Here is a 20,697-nt window from a genome sequence, read left to right on the forward strand (position 1 = left end):
AAGCATAAAAATTTACTTCATATTAATTAGTAGAGGTGATAAACACTATCATTGAAATCTACCCTATTACTTTATATCCATACACAGGTCCCAGTGATCCAAATGCAACTGTCCATAACTAGTAATAATCAGATACATACAGATTAAAGACACATGTGCCAACATCTAAATGTTATTAGCAAAAACAATGAGTCTTTTGTAAGAAAGAGTATATTTTAAAATGAAATAGAGATATTTTTAAAGGTTCAAAACTCATTCAATTTTATGTCTTACAGGGTTTATACTGAGTTCAATATTGTATTACTGTATTAATTCAACTGTGAACCTAAAAATTCTATAGCCACTTTTGATCTTTGATCTTTGCTGGAAATTGTTATTGAGTACATTAAAGCTGTAATGAAATGCTTCTTCTAATAAAATTTTTAAAAATACTTAACATTAAATTTGTCACCTTAAAAAGAAAAAAAAAATGCACACAGAAAACGTTGTCCCAGACAGTACCATCCAATTTGACCACAGCATGGTAATGATATTTTAAGCTCCATATAGCTTAGTAAGTTATTCTGTAAACAATATCATAATCACTGTTGGGGGAGCATGAAACTAACAAAATCCTCACTCAACCTTTGCAGTGGATCAACCAGCTCTCAGTTAACCATAAGCCTCTCTGAGTCTATGTCTGCATAGCCAATAATGGACCATAAAAAATTTTAAATGATTATATAAAAGTATATATGTAACCACATGCATAATATTGTATGTACTATCGTGATTCCGTAGGAACACCTGAGCAAGTAAGCAGGTATTCATTGGTCTAAATAGAGTCCAAAGTTTTTCTTTTTTTTTCTCCTGACTCCTCCAACAGACTCACCCAGAAGTCCAATGCATAGACCTCTTATTTCCTTGTAACATGCTAGTCAAGTGTCAGAAAGTCCATAGTTCAAGGGCACAGGATTAAGAACGAAGGTAATTCTAAAACCTTCAAATGATGCATTACAAAAATCTTTGAGCTGGACATGTGGCTCACAACTTTAATCTCAGGACTCAGGAAGAAGAGGCAGGTAGATCTCTGTGTCTACATAGCAAGTTCCAGGCCAGCTGGGGCTACAGGTATATCCTGTCTCAAAAAGACAAAACTAAAATAAAATAAAAAACAACAACAAAAAAAACCTTTGAAACTCAAATGGTTATATGTAGGCTTTCTAAACAGTGGTCTCTCCAGCAGCCATGTATATAAATAGATTTATGACTGAAACATACTAATTATTCACTATCAATTTCATCACTGTCTAAAAAGTTCATGGCAAGTGTAGAAATAAACAGGGGGAAGAACTTAATTAAACAATATATTCTTCACTTTTGATTAACAATAAAATTAGAATTGACCAAGATATGTTGAATCGGTTGTAACAGACTTGGTTGTCACATAGTAAAATGAGGTTACGGATACAATGATTTTGACCAAATATTTCTCCCTTTCACTCAAACATGAAAGCAAACATCTAGGTCAACCTCCTCGTCTATATTTCATGCAAATTATGTTTTAAAGAAATCAAAGACAAGAGCTTTTAAGCTTCAGAGAATGAATGATAGAAAGGTGGAAAAAATATACGAAGTTCTGCTATTTGATTCAGTAATCCTGTTCCTGAGCAGATATCTAAACAAGCTGAAATAAATGTGGGAAGGGACATCTACAGTCCCATGTTCATTGCCACACTGCACAGCATCCAAGGCACAGAGCTATATTAGATGTCCATTGGTAGATGAATGAATACACAGATGAGTGGGTGAATGGAGGATTGTTATTTTGGGCAGCATAGATAACCTGGAGAAGATTACATTAAGTGAAATAAGTCAAGCACGGACAGATAAATACCTCATTCTAATGTGCTCACTCATCTCTGGAAGACTAAAAAGATGATATCATGGAAATTGTAAGTAGACTAATATATGTCAGAAACTGGAAGGGATTTGGAAGGGATAATAAGAGGATTATTAATGGACACAGAATTGTAGTTGGAGAGAAAGAATAACACAAGCTCTGTGGCACAGTAAGTAGCTGACAACAATTAATTGGATATTTCAAAAGACCTACTATAGAAGATTTTGGGCATTCCCTAATTTGAGACAATGAATATGTCAGTTACTCAATCTCATCATTACATATTGTGCATAATACATTAACATCACAGCATCTGATAGGAATGCATAATTGTCTGTAAAATATGTTTTAATATTTGGAAGAAAAAGAATATATAAAGTTCTAAAGTACTTCATGTTAGAAGCAGATGCCTGAGGAATGAGTATGATCCTTTGTAAGGAGGCATAATCCTTTGTAGCACAAATTTTTCTTTTTTAAAAACATTTTAATAATTCTTTGAGAATTTCACGAAATGTATTTTTATCATATTTGACCCTCCTCCCCCAGCTCCTCTCAGATCTACCCCAACATCCTTATTCTCCCCAACTTCTTGTCCTCTTTTAATAAATTTCATAACCTATTGAATCCAATTTGTGTTCCCCAAATATACTTTGGCGTGAGTCCATCTCCTGGAACCTGGTCAACTTACCCTGGGCCACATTCTTAGAGAAAACTGTCTCTCCCTCTCCCAGAAGCTATCTATTGCCAATAGCTTGTCAGTGAGGGGTGTCTACCTCACCACCATGCTGGAATTTTGTCTGGCTTGAGCTTGCACAGGTATTATGCATGCTGTCACAATGCAGTGGGTTCATATGTTCAAAAATTATTCTTAAAAGAAAGTAGGCTAAACCAGGCATGGTAGAAACAGCCTGAAATCCCATCATTCAAGAAGATGAGCAGGAGGATCATGAGTTTGAGGCCAGCCTGAGCTACCTAGTGAGTCCTGCCTAAAAGATTGAAAAAAAGTGGAGGCCAGTTGTTGACTCATAACCCAAGTGTAGATTTAATAGCTTGCAATTTGTGAAATGAAAGAATATGGTCTTTAAACCTCAAGTATAGCAGAAGATGATGTCAAACTCTGGAAGGGAGAGTCATAGTCACTCAGTACATTAAATGTTTCCTTTCCTACCCTGCCATATTGGAAAGGACTTGCCTGTTGAAGTACAGACCCCTATCATTCCAGTGTTGGTTTCTTCCCTTCCTGAATTAGGTTTTGAGAAGACCTAATTCTCAAAGGAAGCAAGGCAATCTCTGTCAAAGAGGATTTTACCACCTTCCAGACAGATGAAGTTTGAAAGAGTAGGCCCTAAAGGAGCCATCCTGTGGAAAGGAGATGTTCCCAGAATGGTCAAAGTAGAAGTGGACACTTGGGGTAGAACTACTGAGAAAAAACACCCAAAAATAACACTTGGTGAGCCTCAAGAAACAAATCCAAAAACCTCAAATGATGATTGAGGCCCACAAGTTGAATGGGAATCATAGAACGCTTTTATAAAAATACAAATGCACTGAATTTCATCACACCCCTTAAGCAATTTCCTTAATGTCTATGATTCCTGATTTGGTAATCAAGTAAAGTACTGCAATATGCTAATAGGAACAATAGAATAATTGTTTACAAACAAGCCATTCAAATTAAATACCTAAAAGCCAAACAAAGCTTTGTGTATGTTGTGATAATGGCCGCAAGCAATAGATGTATGTTCCTGATATCTCTTGCATTGATAGTCTGGTTTCAGGCTACAGAATATTTCCTGGCCACTGTCTTGCAGACGTACATCCTCAGGAACACATCCCCCCTAATATTCACCTCCCACCAAACCCTTATTTCTGGCATCACAGATCTTGGGATTCACTCAACTCCATCCTCTCCTATTTCTTAAATCTAAAGAAATAGAAAGGTACAGAAAAATGTGGTCCTCTGCATGTGCAGTAGGTGACCTTTTGAAAAGGCACAAATACTCACATGAATTCAATATAGATGCATGTACAGATAGGGTTTCTACTTGGCTGGAAAGCTGCTGTTGATTTCATGTGAGGAACCACATGTGGGAGAAGAGGCACAGTGGAGTAAGGGAAGGACAGGAATTGAGAACTCCAGCTTGTCTTTATCTCTTCAAAGGGAAGACTGACAGCAAACATGCAAGAGTACTACTGACAAGGTAATTCCAAATGTGGATTCTGTACAGTTAGACCCTGGGCTTTAGGATTGATTTTATGATTCAATAGAAGAAACAGAGACCTCAAGGAAGAGAACCCAAGAATGAAATCTCAACTCACTTTAGGGTCTACAGACTGAGAGGGCCCAGCATTTACCAAGTAATATCCAGAGGTGTTCTCTGCAGTCTTTCTGTTTATACAAAAATGATAGCCCATTCTACTCAGGCCCAGATGGCAGGCCCAAGGAAACTGGCATTACATGATCTTATAAATAGAAATAAATAAGTAAATACATAAATCAATAATAAAGGTATAGACTTGTAGTCTATAGATCAAAAGATATCCCAACCAATCACAAGGAACAGAATTTCTCTAAATCCTCCTTTCAAACAAACTGAAGTACATACACATGACCTTTACAAAGCAAATAAAACCTTAGGTATTTGACAGGAATCACTATATGTTTCAAGTGTGCTAATAGTAATGTGCTTATATGTTTTCTCTTCTAATGACATGCACTGAAATATTTGCAAATGAAATAACATGTGAGTGATTTACTTCAAAATAATATGGACACAGGAAATGGGTAGGGAAAAAGAGGAAACAGGATGTCATGAGCTAAGAATTGTGGGTAGCAACACAAAGGTTCATTTTGATGGATTATCTACTTTTACATAGCTTTTGTTTTTTTAAATTTAATCAATTTATTTGTATATTTATTTGTTTGTTTATTTTGGTGCTGAGGATAGAACCCAGGGCCTCACAGCTGCTAAGCCTGTCCTCTACCTCTGAGTGATACCCCTAGCCTCCATAATAACTCTAAAGGACTGTGCTGGATAGCTTTAGTGTCAACTTGACTCACCTGGGTTGAGGGAACCTCAGTTGGGGAATTTCCTCCATTGGACTGGCCTGTGGCCATGTCTGAGAGGCATCTTCTTGATTGTGGGAGGGCCCAGCCCACTGTGGGTGGTACCACCCCTGGGCAGGTGGGCCTGTGTTGCATAAGAAAGCAGGCTGAGCAGGGGCCAGGGGAGCAAGCCAGTAAGCAGCATTCCTCCATAGCCTGTGCTCCAGCTCCTGCCTCCAGGTTCCTACCCTGAGTTTCTACCTTGGGCTACTGGATGAACTGTGACCTGGGATATGTAAGCTAAATAAACCCTTTCCTCCCCAAGTTGGTAGTGGTCAGAGTGTTTTGTCACAGCAATGGAGAGACAAACTAGGACAAGGACTAAGACATTTTCACTTTATTTTCCAATCAAATGGAAATCTTTAGAGGTATATTTTAGTTTTGGAACATGCAATACGATTAAAGTAGGAAAGGTGGATTCAGCAATGCTTTGCACATAGAATGACAGCTGAGGAAGTCTACAAAGAGATGAGTTGGGAGCCCTGAATGGCTGACATCTGACCCACAAAACTAAAAGTCTGATTAAGGCGATGCCGACAGGAAGGAAAGGGGTGAAGGGTGGGAGTCATTTTGAGGAACTGTCAAAATTTGCTGCTGTTTGACTGTGAGGCACTAAGCTAAGGAAGGTTCAATGACTCAGAATATTCAAACCTGGCAGATTTAAAATAGTCATGTCATGAAGAAATATAGGTAAGTCAAGAGAGCAAGTCATTAGTGGTGAGTTGATAAAAACACCCTCAGACAGAGTCTGAGAACCTGCAGAGACCACTTCTATTTAAAGCAAATTGTTTAGCTCTGCATGCATAAAAATAAAAACCTTATGTGACTTACTTATAAATAGAGTGTTACAAATTAAGCTTACTACAAGGAAATAATTGAATAAAAACAGTCAGCTGGGTTGATGGGGTGGGCCTGTAGTTCCATACTCAGGAGTTTGACGTAGGAGGGTCACAAGTTTGGGCTACACAGCAAGACCCTGATTTAAACAGAAAAAAAGAAAGGAGGTAAATCTTCCTAAAACTAATATTCCAATAGTCTAAATTCTTCCATAGTAAAAATAATTTCTTATATGGTTTAGCCATTTTACTTATAGCATTTTCTCAACAAAAACCTGTTTCTTACTCTTCTGAGCAGTCTAATAAGTAATCTTTCTTTTACTTCACTTGCAATGTCTCTACACACCTACACAGTAAAAGCAATAAACATATTGTGCATGTCCAATAACTACTAAGGTTTCCAGGCAGTTCACTTTGTTGTTACAAGCACTACTGATAAGAATGAAATTGTACTGTCACAAGACAATTTGAAAAGACTTGGAAAGACTTTTTAAATAAGATAACATCCTTATCTTAATAAGTATAATTACTAATTATATTAAGAAGCATCAACAACGCTGAAGTAATTTCTCTTGAAATTCTCTTATGACACAGTTTCATATAATTAGAATTCTATAATAACCACAATGCATGTCAGTACTTATTGCATATCTGTCCCTGCAAAATTTGACCTTGGTCATTTTTAAAAAATAATTTTGCATTGTTCTTAAGAATTTCCTACTTGCATATAATGAAATACGATATATCCATCCCCCATTTCTTCTTCTAAATTTCCCCATATGTGCACCCAACATATTCCTCTCCCAACTTCATATCTTCTTTTATAACCCATCAAGTCCATTATGTGCAAGGGTGTGGGGCCATCCATGGGAGCATGGGGAACTTACCAGTGTCCACACCTTCAAAAATGATGATTCTCCCTCTCCTAGCAGCTATTACCTGCCAATAGCTCCTTGGAAAGGGGTGGGACCTGGAGAGCACTACCCTCATCTATGGACCTTGATCATTTTTAATGCTTAGAAAAGCACAGTTCCTATATCCTTAACCTTAATAAGTGACTCCTTATTGCCAAGCAAACCATTCAGATCATCTCGTACTCTCCATTAAAATAAGGTGCTCTGTCTCAATAAACAATAAGAAGCAGAAATGCATAGTTTTCTGAACCCTAAAAAAGCACAGCTCCTATACCCTTTGCCTTAATAAGTGATTCATTATAGTTAAGCAAACCAATTGGATTGTCTCATACTCTCCATTAAAACAAAGGAGCGAGAGGAGTCTCAATAAACAATAAGAATCAGAAATACAGTTTTCTGAACTCTGCTCCTCTGCCATATTCACTCACTGGATCAATTCATCAGACTTTCTTTGTTACTTGGAACTAAGATGTTGTCTGAGGACATCATCTCTCACTATTTGCTAGCAAACAAATGAGAAATTATACCATTTGATTGTTTGGACTTACCGACACATACACAGCCAGAAGTTATTTAGATTGATAGCATTCCAATTCTACAAAATAATAAAATTGAGCCAAACTGTTTGAAATGCCAATGTCTGAGACCCTGGACCACTCTATCTAAATCCATCTGTGACTAGTCATCCTCACTGGCTCTAGCTGCAAGTGAAAATCTTAGACACTGAGAAGGTATGTTTCTCACACACATACACAAGAAAAAGATGGTTGGAATTTTTACCGTTATTTTATCACAACATGAAGCAGAAAAAAATATAATCCACAGAATCAAAGTAAGGGGCATACATCAAAGATTAAGGTCTTGTAATGGAATTCATTGCACAGCTAATTCCTTAGAATTCACGTGAGATGAGGGAAAAGAAACAAGAAGAGACAGTGCTGGGGACAGGGGCAGGGCAAACAACTTCCCATTGCAGTCATAGGTTCATTGCTCACAACCCTGTGAGAGAAAACTGGGTTTGGGAAACAGGAAGTATCTTTAGGCATCACCCACATCCAGACCTTTGCTTGGCTTCTTCTCCCTAAAAATCTCTTCCTGTGGGTTCTTCCATTTCTGGATTAAATGTCACATTATCTACATTCATTCATAGCCTACAATTTTATGATGATTCATAATCCCATTTCTTTCTGCTAAGGAATAAAACTTAATTATGGCATCTGATATATTCTCCTATAATTATCTTTCTCATATTAAATTTGTAACTCTCAAGAGCAGGGAAGTGATCTCTTTCAACTTCTTTATGTACAGCCCTAAACCTGCTTGGTGTCTAGGACAGACAAAAAAATTTCAGGAAAGTATATTAACTGGAAGGGAATGTGTGTAGTTTTTTTAATAGTGAAAGTATCTCCCAATACACAATTTGTTACCCACTTTTTATGTAAACATCCATTAAATTTTCATTCGACAAATATTTTTAGAAAATGTAAGTCCATAAAACAATAAATTAGACATTTCCTATTCATTTGATTCTTTCATTTAAAAAAAATTGCTAATTTCCTTCAACATTACTTATTCTTGATATTACAAGTAAACTCTTTCACTTGCAACAATTCTAATTTGACACTGTAAATTTAATGTTTTAATATAAGGAGGTAGTTTCCCTTGACCGAAAAATAATGCCTTGAGTACTTGTGGCATTCCCAGACATTTTGCTAATAACAGAAAGGTTATAAGTTGAATGAGACAGGAATTTGCCCTTAAGAAATTCAGTTTATTAGAGAAGACAGACTAGTCAAAAGCAAGTATATCTATTAAGATAGATGGAAATTAGAAAATACTATAGAAATCCATAAGAGTTCAAGTAAATAAAATTATTTGGGAAATGACTTGAAAATGAATAGAATAATGGTGAAATTGGTTTATTTAATTCTTTTTTAACCTGGATTATTTCCCAGGTATTCCATTTTTTAAATTATAATGAGTAATATTTATTGACAGTCTGTGCACCAGGCATCATTCTAAATATACAAATGCATTTATAAAATTCTGTTGTTCTCTCCTTAGCCTCTGTCCATGCAGCATGACTGCCCTTTTACAGATGGGAAAACCAAGGCAGAGAGCAGTGACTTCTCAAGGTTAAGAATTCACTAGCAATAGTCAGGATTCCAAATTCACAGACCACAGCCATAGTCTCAGCTTTTCTACCACTACACATAAGTCTCTTGGGTCTGGAAACAGGGTTTTCACATTCTGAACTTGTTCCTGTTATTTTATATAACTTTTGAAGAGAAATTTGACCAAACCCTAGAAACTCAAATGTTCTGTAGAATATTTTTCTGTCACCCCAGTGGTGGTAAATTCTTGTCTGTGCAGTTTATACCCCAACGCTTCAAGAAGAAAAGATTATTTGTTTCTCTTTTGTACTTGACAGAGCAAGTAAAATAGCCCAAACTCTGTGACTGTTGATTTATTAATTGGATGAAACAAAAAGAAAGCAGTAGACAGAGAATTAACAGCTAGGTTCTGTGTTCCCTTGCCCCTCCTGTTGTGATTTTAGTTTGATCTACGCATAACTTGTCCAAAATTGTTCACAAAATCTATACAATACATTCCTGAGCACCACTTAAATAAGGCATATTTCTAATTTTTAAAAAACTCAATGTTATATAGAACATCCCAAACAAATGTATTCATCTTTATACCCACATCCCAAATGGCACCCTCGCATGAAAAACGTTACCATTGAAATCTACCTCGTGACTTTATATCTATGCTGAGGTGCCAAGGATCTCAGGAAAAAAAAAAAAAAAAAAAAAAAAAACCTCAATGCTATTGAATAGGAACTTTTTATACAAAAAATTACTACGGAGCTTGTAAAAATGGCCTGTTTGCACATTCTTTATTTGCGCCATAAGGACCTTCAATTCCTAGACACATCTTACGATACTAAGTATAAGTAAAAGAGCCAATTTTATATGATCTTACATTAAAATGTACAACTGCTCTGGTACAAAGTCTGCTATAAGCAGATTCAAAAAGAAAATAACAAATGAATAAAGAGCAAAGAGCGTGTGAAATGTCACCAGAGTTTGCATCTGGAATGTCTCCTAAAGGCCCCTTCATTAAAACATTGGTCCCAGTGTTGTGCTATTAGGAGACAATGAAACCTCAAAGAGATTGGGCCTGGAGAGAGGCCTTCAGGTCACTGGGGACGCTACAGTGTTGCTTTTTGCTATTTGAATAATGATTGTCTAGTAGCCATCACAAAGCTGAGATTACCTTGGTTCTTAGTCATGGTAATGAAATAAACAAAACAGCACAATGGTTAATCTCTAGTAATAGTAAGGGAGCTAAATAGTCCCTTAGTAGAAGAGAGAGACTCCGGCAGGCTCAGTAGCCATTTTCTCCTAATTGAAGCATTTCATTCTGCAGAGAAGTGGAAGGTTGGTAAGACTCAGGAATCTAACGATACCCACTAGGCACAGGAAGCTCATCAAACTTGGAATACTCAAAAATCTCAAAAGTTACAAGAGTTACAAGGTATCTCCTCAAGGTTCTATAAGCAGTAAACAATTGCTGGGGAATTAGGGACACTCTTGATGAAGCTGCCTGAAAGTTGGGCATGGAGTTTCAGAGATACAGCTTTCATGAGTCCCTCACCCATGCTGGTATGGGCTTTTCAGTGATGGAGCTACCTTCGAATCACCCATGTTCCTCTAAGTAGCCCATCACCTATGTTCCTGTAAGCAACTCCAATAAATTAATTTTTTCAGCAAGCTAGACTTGGGTGGAATCATTTCTGTAGTATGTCATTGATGTGCTATCTGGGATAACTAGACATCTGTTCACATCTTTCCAGGAAAAGTCACACAACACAGTTGGTGCCCACACCATAGACCTATATAACCAAAGGAGAGTTGGCATGAGCAGTTGTACAGTTCTTGCAACGGGTGATAAGACATGCAGGTGAGGCTGGTCCCTCTTTAGGTGGAGCATCCACAGGGGCAATCCCAGTAAGGCTACATTTTCTCATTGGGATGGTATCCTTCCTGCTGTAGTGGTTGCATGAACCTTGTATGACTACACAGCTGATTCATGGCTTTTAGTGGAATGGAATCTTTCACAGTCCAGTTGTGTATGACCCAAGAACCTAAAGTGCCAGATAATTATGATCACAAAATCAACCCGGGGCAGTGGCTCTGAGTTTTTTGTCTCACATGACTGAAGTTTAAAAATGTGAACTTTTGTGGAAATATGCACAACAGAAACAATCTTTATTAAGAATTACAGAAAAGTGAGAAATAATTAAGGAAAACAGAGAGGTTCCTGAGAGTGGAAAGGGTTCTCAAGAGAGGAAGAGCTGTCAAACTTCCTTGTCTAGGATTTTTGGAGAGCTGTGGTGAAAACTGGAAAAATGCTATGAAATTAGCAGCTTTCTAGGCTATATTGGGCCACGTCAATGGAGGACCCACAGTCCCTGTGCATGTGCCACTGGCCGAACCAAGGAGATGATCATGGATTGTTCATGTACCACATACCCAGTGAGGGGTGGTTGAAGCCCTCATTAGTCCATTTCTGACTTGTGCTTCAAAGGCTGGTCATTTTGACTATCTGCTAACGGTTAAGTCACTGGCTGGTGTGCTACCTCTGACTCTACAAGTGTCTCAAGTACTGCTAACTGTACTAAGCTCTCTCTGTCTCACATTTCTTTGCCATGGCAGAGTTAACTTGATCACAGCCACCAAGATGTAGTTGCAGCTTTCTTCCTTACCTCATACTTAGCTCCTTGTCTATGGGGTGGTCTCCTAGGTAGAAGTAAAAGCTATCCTTACTTACAATTTGGTCTGTTAACAATTAGCTGCATTAGAAATAAGGATATAAGAAGAGATAATAAGACCTTACATCTATTCCTCCAGGGCTTTAGGGTGAGAGTTGGGGAACAGCCAGCCTACTGTCACTGGCCCAATGCCCTGTCCTTCCCTCTTTATCTGGTCCACTTGGATGTCTCATACTCCACTGCAAAGTTCTATGCTTCTTATCATTAGTGTTCCTAGCCTTGTGGTTTTAAACCTAAACATTCCTTTTAACCCCCAAGTCCATAATCAATGTTACATGTGTACACGATTTACAATTTTCACTATGGGCAAATTTCTCTTGGACCTTCTGAGAGCCAGTTCCTACATCACAACTGAGGGTGAGTCATCTGAGGGTAGAGCTTCCTTGAGGGAAACTCAGGGTGAACATCTTTCTCTATGTGGGGCACAGTGGTATCCATCCATGATGAATGGTGACTACCATGTGAGTCTGAGGATGCACCCAAATGGACTGATGGGCTAGAGAATGCATTACACTCTCTAAATGCACACATAAGGTTTAGGATCACAAGTAGGCTATGGTGTCAGGTGCATGGTCTTGGCTGTAGCCAGTAAGACATACAACTAAGACTCAGCAATCTGCCTGGAGCGCATGCCTGTACAAGGAAATACTTATGAGACAGAAACTTGTTAATACTGTCTTCCATACAGATTCCTCCAATTTGAATGGAAATATGGAAAAAAAGGGAAGATGAGAGAGAGAGGTGTTGGCTTGTGATTTCTTACAGCTAACAGGACACAAGAAAAGAAGATGTGAATTAGGAATGTGCTAAAGAGGCCTTCCTAAGATCCAAAGACTTAAAACTCATGAGCAGACTCAAGACAGTGGACAGGAAGAAATGGCTTAAGATTTCCACTTAGGCCTGACCCTTAATACAGAGGAAGAGACGATCCATGACTCAGCATGTACTAACAAGAGCCTTAACAATGGCTCAGTACAGTAAACCATAACAAGGAGGAAATTCTCTGCATCTGAACGGCTTGAATTGGGAAAGCTAATATTTAGCCAAGAAATAAAAGAATCCCTCACAGCCTGGCTCACAGGCTCATAAGCTGGCTCATAGGACATGATTATGCTGAGTGCCATGCAAGTGGAGAAACTGAGTAACAAAACTGCTCCCCATCCATGAGATAAAGGTCACACAATCTGATACAACACAAGGTGGACTGGTTTGAATAATCTATTAGGGACACTTGGTGATAGCTAGCTGAGGTCCCCATGAATATCAGGAAGTAGAAGACAATAGAGAAGTGACAGTTATTACTGAGGAAACTTGGCATGAGGGAGATAGTATTCAATGGCCAGTTCATCAAGCCCAATAGGGCTGAGTTCACTGAAGATCTAAGAAAGAAATTAACTCAGCAGGTACCTTTGGGCTTTAATGACTTTGCTAAGCCCCAGGTGGGGCATGACCTTTATAAGGCAGGAGAGGCTCTGTGGATCTGAATGACCTACACTGGCATGTAAATTAGATTTGTAATGTGCTAAAGCATTCAGGAGGGGATTTTTAAAAGGGTAAGTAAACAAAGAGGTATGTCCAGAGCTCCCAGAGTCAAATGTGCCAAGATTTGTATAGATCCAGAGTTTCCGGTGAGGGGCGGGGCAGAATAACAGAAAGCCAAATGCTGTGCAAATGAACCTCTGGAAAGCTGTAAGACCTAAGCACCAGTTCATCAATGGGATGAAAGGAGGAGTGGAAGACAGAGTAGCCCAGATGAAAAAGATTTAGCTTATCCTAGGGGTGAGTAATTATTCACCCAGAATGTGCTGTGTACATTTCTCTCCTACAAGAAAATATGTTGGGGTTGGAGATTGTACACCTCACCCAGGGTCCTTTCAGCAGCTAAATATGACTGGTGGAGAGATAACAGCTATGCCTCTGAACCAGAGCCTGTCAGAAGCCCTGAACAGCAGGTAACAATGCAGCTATGCCCCAAGCCGGCCCATGGAATCGATCAAGGATGAAGAAATGCATGGTGGCCCCAAAGCAGAACCCCAGGGTGAGGAAGCAAATTAGCTTATGGAAAAGAACTGGATTACACAGAGCCAAATAAGATCATGCCTCCCACCCATTGGACCTTCCTACCTTTCCTGAATCCCCCAGCCAATTGGTATTTGCTCTGAGAGGACAGTAGGAAGCCTTTAAAAATCCTGCCCTCTATAAACACCCCAGTGCCCGGAGTGATTACTTCCTGTTCTAGTTCTCTGTTGCTGTGATAATACACTCTAACCAAAAGCAACTTAGGGGAGGAAAGGGTTTAGTTTATCTTACACTTCCAGGTTACATCCAGTCATTGAGGGAAGTCATGGCAAGAACTCGAGCCAGGAACCTGAAGCAGAAACAGTGAAGGAATGCTGTTGTTGGTTCACTGTCTGGCTCACTCTTAGGCTTGGACTTAGCTATCTTTCTTATACATCGCAGGACCACCTACCATATGGAATGGTATATTAACAATCATATATTAACAATTGAGACATTGCATCACAGACACGCCCACAGGCCGACCTGATAAAATGATTATTCAACTAAGACTCCTGTCAGGTGACTCTAGACTGTGCCAAATTGCCAGCTAAAGCTACAAGCTATTGGCCAGACAGGCTCCTGAAGTCTCACAAACCCTAAAGACTATTGCTCCTTATATTGGCTGCATGGCAGAGCTAGATAGTAAGTCTTTAGTGTCAAAGGACCTACACACTTTGGTTTTAGGATATAGACAAATCAAGTTGGAACTAATATGGAAGTTCCCTCACTATTGCCTGGCTTTTGTAGCTAGAAGGTATTATGCAGGTTGTTAGGGGAGTACTGCCACTGAAAGTCTTGCTCAGTATGGATGCTGCATGCTAGACTACCAACATGCCATGCAAACTGTGTCCACTAATATAGTAATGACATGACCAGTTGATTTCCAATCAGATTTAAGTTTTTCTCTAGAGAAGAGAACTCATGTTTGTAACTGCAAGTAACCCAGGACAATGCCCTACGGCTGGTGAGGTCATAGGTTCCATTGAAGAGGCTACAGATACTGGGTTAAAAGAAAGTAGCATGTTTGTCAAATTGCCTTCTATACATTTGTGTTTATCCCATAGATTACTGCTGTTGTCAGGCTTGGAGGAAGAGGAAAACCCTTTGTTGCAGTGGGTGATGGATACTATAATTCATACCTGGTCAAACTGCTGAGAATATGTGACTGTTTCTATGGCACAGCGGCCCAATGCTCAGGTACAAATGCAGAAAAATAGCAAGGTATCTATAATAACCCCTCCAAAACTCAAGGAATATCATGGAAAAGAAGGCAGAAAGAATATGGGAGCTGGAGGAAGGAGACTCGGGAAGCTGATGAAACCCATGAGGGCCGGGAAGCTCAGAAAGCTGTACCAATCGCAAGGCCTCGCCCTGAGGTCGTAAACAGTAAACCATTTCCAGAGAATGAGGAGAGTCTTATGTGGATTGAGCTGCCTTGAAGTCATGCAGGGAGCTCTAGAGATGCAGCTCATGAGTCCTCACCCACGCTAGGGTGGGTAGGCTATTCAGTGATACAGCTGCCTTTGAGTTTCCGATTTTCCTGTAAGTAACCATCTCCCATGCTTTGTAAAGCTAGACTTGGATAGAATTGTTTCTTTGGCCCAAGGCAATGATCTTGTCCTGAAACATCCAAACTGTATCCAAAACCAAGACGAGCCTTCTTCTTCATAACATGATTATCTCAGGTATTTGCTTCAATCATAGAAACCTAGCTAATGCAGACATTTAATAGAGTCATTTTAATACTATGCAAAGCTTTTAAAAATATTTAATTTATTTTTATTTTATGTGTATGCGTGTATTGCCTAAATGTAGGTAAGTTCACCCATGTTGTGCAATGCCCGTGGAAGACAGAAGACACTGTCAGATCCCCTGGAACTGGAGTTACAGACAGTTGTTAGCTGCCATGTGGGCACTGAGATTCAAATCCAGATCTTCTGCAAGAATAGTCAGTGCTCTTAACAGCTGAGCTGTCTCTCCATCTCCACTATACAAACTTTTTCAATAAATAAGGAAAATTATAAAATGCAATGAAAGGACAGTAATTTAAATAAGCAATTTGCTGAAAATAAATACATGACTATATGATATGACCTCATCACCCTCCATAAGATTGATGGAAATTACGCTTTGCTTTACATTTCGCACAGTGGAGAAGAAGAGGGAGATGGGCACTGTCAGAACTTACACATGAAATGGTAAAAGTGCCATAATTTCTAAAGGAAATTAATTTTCTGTCAGTTCACTGTGAGACATAAACAAATGAGTGATAAACAAAAGATGTAATAAATACTTAACTCTTAATAACTGGATATTGCTGAGTTTTAGATTTAGTGCTTAACCAGAGCTAAAATTAGGAGCTGCCACTTGATGTTACAGTTTGAATAAGTTCTGGTAAGCTTTACGCAGACACCCTCACAGATTATGCAGATTTTGAAGGACGAAGTCCCTCCTACCATAAACAGAGGGCGGAAGAGAGCAGAACCATGCCTGGCAGAAAATCTCAGCTAAAAGTGATCCTGGTTCATACCGTTTGAGTGAGTTGGAGGGAGTCATCCAGGTGAGAAAAGACAAAGCCTGACTAAGACAGGGTCTCAATGATACCTACAAGAAAGTGGGATGAAGAGACATCAAGATTTTGGTCACTGTCTGGGTATAGGACATCACAGAAGCACACAGATGGCTCCTACATCTTTAACTTGGACCATTTGCTGGTGATGGTTCCTTATACTGTTTCTTGTAGAATGAACAGAGGGTAGCAGGGGTTGGAGGTTTGATTCTTAAGACAGAACCTGTTGTTTTACTCTTCGTACTATCACATATTATCTGTGTGACCCTGGCAAAGTTACTGAATTTATCCTTGCTTCAGCCTCCTTGTCTCTAAATTAGAAAAATAATTATAGTACTTAGTTCATTATCTTAATGCTTGCTACAAAAGTACCTAGAACCATACTGGGCACGAAGTAAGTATTCTATGACTGTTAGGTTATTGACCCATGTTAGCATGTGTTCTGTCACTGACTTGTACTTTCAAGCTCCTATATTGCACTAATTTTTAATAATGTTAGTGTAGAGAGCTACAAAGATGTCTCAGTGGTTAAGAATACACGCTACTCTTTCAAAGGATCAGAGATCAGTTCCCAGCACCCACCTCTGGCAGCTCACAACCACCTGTAACTGCAGTTCCAGGGGATCTGACTCTCTCTAGGCCTCTGTACACAGAACACACATGCGCACACCCATACACAGACATAGATATATGCACTTAATTTAATTAAAAATAAAAATAAAATCTTTTTTAAAAGAATGTTACTGTAGTAAAGAGTTCTACAACTATGTCTTACTTTGGGATGCAGGGAAGATTTGATTCCTGACCAACTTAATAAAATCACATATCCTTCCAAGGCAAACGTTAGATAGGTTTTCTAGCAGCCAATCATAAGATTGGGGATTTCCAGGGTTAGTTTCCTTGTCAGTGACACAAACACATTACTAGACGCAGTCACCAGGATCCTGCTATATCACCCCCAATGCAACTAGAGGGGCAAAAGAGTGTGACACAGATACCATTTGCTGTATCGTAAGTACTAAAATCACATGACTCAGATCCAAGAGTTTCTCATCTTCAGTAGCATCAGTTAACTTGTTAGCTTGCAAGTAAACTCTCAGACTGTACATAGTTTCCATTTCCATGCCTGTTTCCCTCCATGCAAAGTGGACAGAGGGTCCCTACTTTATAGTGTTAATGTTAAACATACAAATGTGGTAATGTATACATAATGTGTAAAACTCAACTATGCCTCATAGCTGGACGGAAACGCTGTTGGAGGTGGCAGAATCTGGTGACTGTTGATTGCCTCCCCACCCCATCAAATGGCCTGCACACTTCCTCAGTCGTCCCTGGCTCCTCTGCATCACAACACCCGAGATGATTCTCTATTTCAACCAAGTTTATTCCCTAGATTATGACTAAGCTGCTTTTTTGTTTGCTTGCTTGTTTTTTTTGGCTCTTTGAGATGGGGTCACATGCAGCCTAGATTAGCCTTGAACTCTCTATGTAGCCTAAGAGGACTCTCTCTCTACATTTTTGTCCCATTCTTATTCCTTCTTTCTAGACACACACACACACACACACACACACACACACACACACACCACAGACTCTAGCAAAAAGGAGGGTGTTTTGCCAAGTGTTCTATCACAGCTCTAAATTTCCCTCAAATTACTAATAACAATATAATGATGACAGAAAATTGGTCTGTCTAAAATGAGAGACAGGAAAGGCAGAAGTTAGAACGAAGGGGGTCTTTATAGTAAGGAAAATTACAATAGACATTAAAAATATCAAGATTCAGGGCTAGAGAGGTGACTCTGCAGTTAACAGCACTGGTACCCTTGCAAAGGACTCAGGTTCAGTTCCCAGAACCCACATGGTGACTAACAACCCTCTGTAACTCTAGTTCCATGGGATTCAACACCCTCTTTTGGCCTCTGGGCATTGCATACATAGGTACACTTACATGCAGGCAAAACATACACATAAAATAAAAATGTTTTTAATTTTAAAAATATCAAGAATCAGTTATATAGCTGTATTATTCTTAAATGGCGAATCTTAATGAAAGTCTTGTGAAAGTACTAGACAGAAAATACAGAAAGTGGTGGCTGTAGCTATTTGGCCAAGTGAGTACTGAAGCATGGGAAGACAGAAAGAAGACAACCCTTTAGCATCACCAGGCCCCAGGGAATCCCAGCTCTGTCTCTTAGTAGTTGTGAGAACTTGGTAAAACCTTAGTTTATATACCTCCCAAATACGGAAAGATAAACCCCCAAGGTTCAACAAATTGTAGTTACAATGAGTGGATTGTGGGAGGGTGGCCAGTAGATCACTCCTCCAGAAAGTAATAAAAATATCAAGGAACATTCATGATCATTTCCCTCAAAGAAGATAAGATTTCATCATGTGCATTCTACACTTGCCAGATGCAGCATTATAGAACACAAACTATGACTTCAGTAAAAACTCCAGTTGCTGAAAATTCCTTCAGATTGGGTTTACATCACTGCCAGTCTTAAATAACCACTTAAATAATTTGATAAACTTACCTGTAACAAAAAATCAAAGAGTGCCATTTTGGACCACTCATGGTGATGGATTTCCAAGCAGCCCCACTCGGGTCTGGGAACACGGCCATTCTGCCAGCATTTCTGTTTTAGCAACTGCTGATAAATTCCCCAAGTCAGCTTAACCGAAGAGTGGCTATCATTGCTTGCCAGAGCTAGAGATGAGTCCCAGAGAACGACAGGACGTGGGCGGCCATCTAAAGAATCAGAAAAACAAACAGGCTTCAACATGCTGCCCTATTGAGTGGACCAGGGCCCCTGGGAAGCTCACTCAGTCTTTAACAGACTCCTCTCACCTATCTAATGTGGGACATTGATCAACCACGTTCCATGGTCCCTCTGTTCTCAGAAGTTTTAGTATTTTTACATATCAATGATATATAAAACAATAATATGTAAAACAATAATATATAAGACTTCTGTTATGTCTTAAAAAGTGGAAAATTACCATAGAGATGAAAAAATTTAAACTACTTTATAGATGTGGCAGGAATAGGCTACTAACCATCAATAACAACGTCCTCTGCTTAATATGGTTTTATTCCACATCTAAAAGCAGCTACCACAAAAAAGAAAAGAATCCAGACATTTGTAATTGTCTATTCAATGTCTGAGCAGAGATGTTCTCTGTAATAACAAATGTCTGATTTTCTTGAGGCCACATTCGGATGTAAGAAAAAAAAATCAGTTTTAGAAGTCACAAATTTCAGAGAGAAATTGGATGCTTCACACCAATCAGTGGAATCTCCAAAGAAGGAAAAGAAGAGCAAGATGCATTTGCTGCTTTTGTTTCTCTTTTCTGATAGAAACCATGCAAGCCCAACAGTGATCGTGGGCAGGAATCATTTAGTCACACATAACCTCATAAAGTATGTTTAATCAAAGGTCACTTCAACCGCATGTGTAGACGGTATTATCTTAATGCCACTCGAGTTGTTTTGCTCTCACTTACTCAATTGAAATGCAATTTCTTTCACTGCTGCACTGTACAAGATTTTCTTGAGGCCACATTCGGATGTAAGAAAAAAAATCAGTTTTAGAAGTCACAAATTTCAGAGAGAAATTGGATGCTTCACACCAATCAGTGGAATCTCCAAAGAAGGAAAAGAAGAGCAAGATGCATTTGCTGCTTTTGTTTCTCTTTTCTGATAGAAACCATGCAAGCCCAACAGTGATCGTGGGAAGGAATCATTTAGTCACACATAACCTCATAAAGTATGTTTAATCAAAGGTCACTTCAACCGCATGTGTAGACGGTATTATCTTAATGCCACTCGAGTTGTTTTGCTCTCACTTACTCAATTGAAATGCAATTTCTTTCACTGCTGCACTGTACAAAGAATGATGAGCCTGAGCGAAGTGACCACAAATGGGAAAGATCAGGACAGTAAACTCATCAGGATCAAAACCAGCTCTGTCAAGTCCCTATAAAGCCACAGAGATGGTGATGAACAGCTTGGCTTACAACTCAAAAGTCAGTGTGATATTTTGGGGAAAAAAAAAAATTACAAAGATCTAGAAAATCCCCCTTAACTCATTCTAAGCAGGCCTGAACAATAGCTCTTAGAAATTACAACTAGGGTATCCAGACCTGCCCCAGGAGCTTCCTCAAACCCTTTTGAATGGCCTTCTGTGTTCTGAATCTATCAATTTTGTTGGTATGCTAGAAGCTCTTGCTTCTCTACCCTTCTTATTTGGTTTCCTGTGGAGTTTGTATCTACAGGAAACTGTCAACGTCTTAAACCATTCTTGAATTTGGGGTCACATCAACATCAACTATTTTAATTGCATTCACTTAATAATTCTAATCACTCCAATTCCAGTCTGCTCCAAAGAAAAAATCATTCAGCATTTCACCCACAGTACAGTTGGGACATAGGAAAGGTCCTGTGGCTTGTACAAAGCTTGCCATTCTCACTGACATACAGCTGAGAGAG

General features: G+C 39.0%; 1 protein-coding gene across 2 annotated transcripts in view; it reads right to left on the reverse strand.

The window, feature by feature from the left end:
* Gask1b (golgi associated kinase 1B) overlaps positions 1-20,697 on the reverse strand; it is a 60,945-nt gene that overhangs the window by 24,599 nt on the left and 15,649 nt on the right. For both annotated transcript variants that reach the window (XM_029556755.1, XM_008854313.3), the window contains one exon: positions 18,743-18,957. In XM_029556755.1, the coding sequence (XP_029412615.1) occupies positions 18,743-18,957 (215 nt within the window). The remainder of the gene's footprint in view (positions 1-18,742; positions 18,958-20,697) is intronic.

Source organism: Nannospalax galili, unplaced genomic scaffold, assembly GCF_000622305.1.
Source record: "Nannospalax galili isolate Female #2095 unplaced genomic scaffold, S.galili_v1.0 scaffold305, whole genome shotgun sequence".
NCBI lineage: Eukaryota > Metazoa > Chordata > Mammalia > Rodentia > Spalacidae > Nannospalax > Nannospalax galili.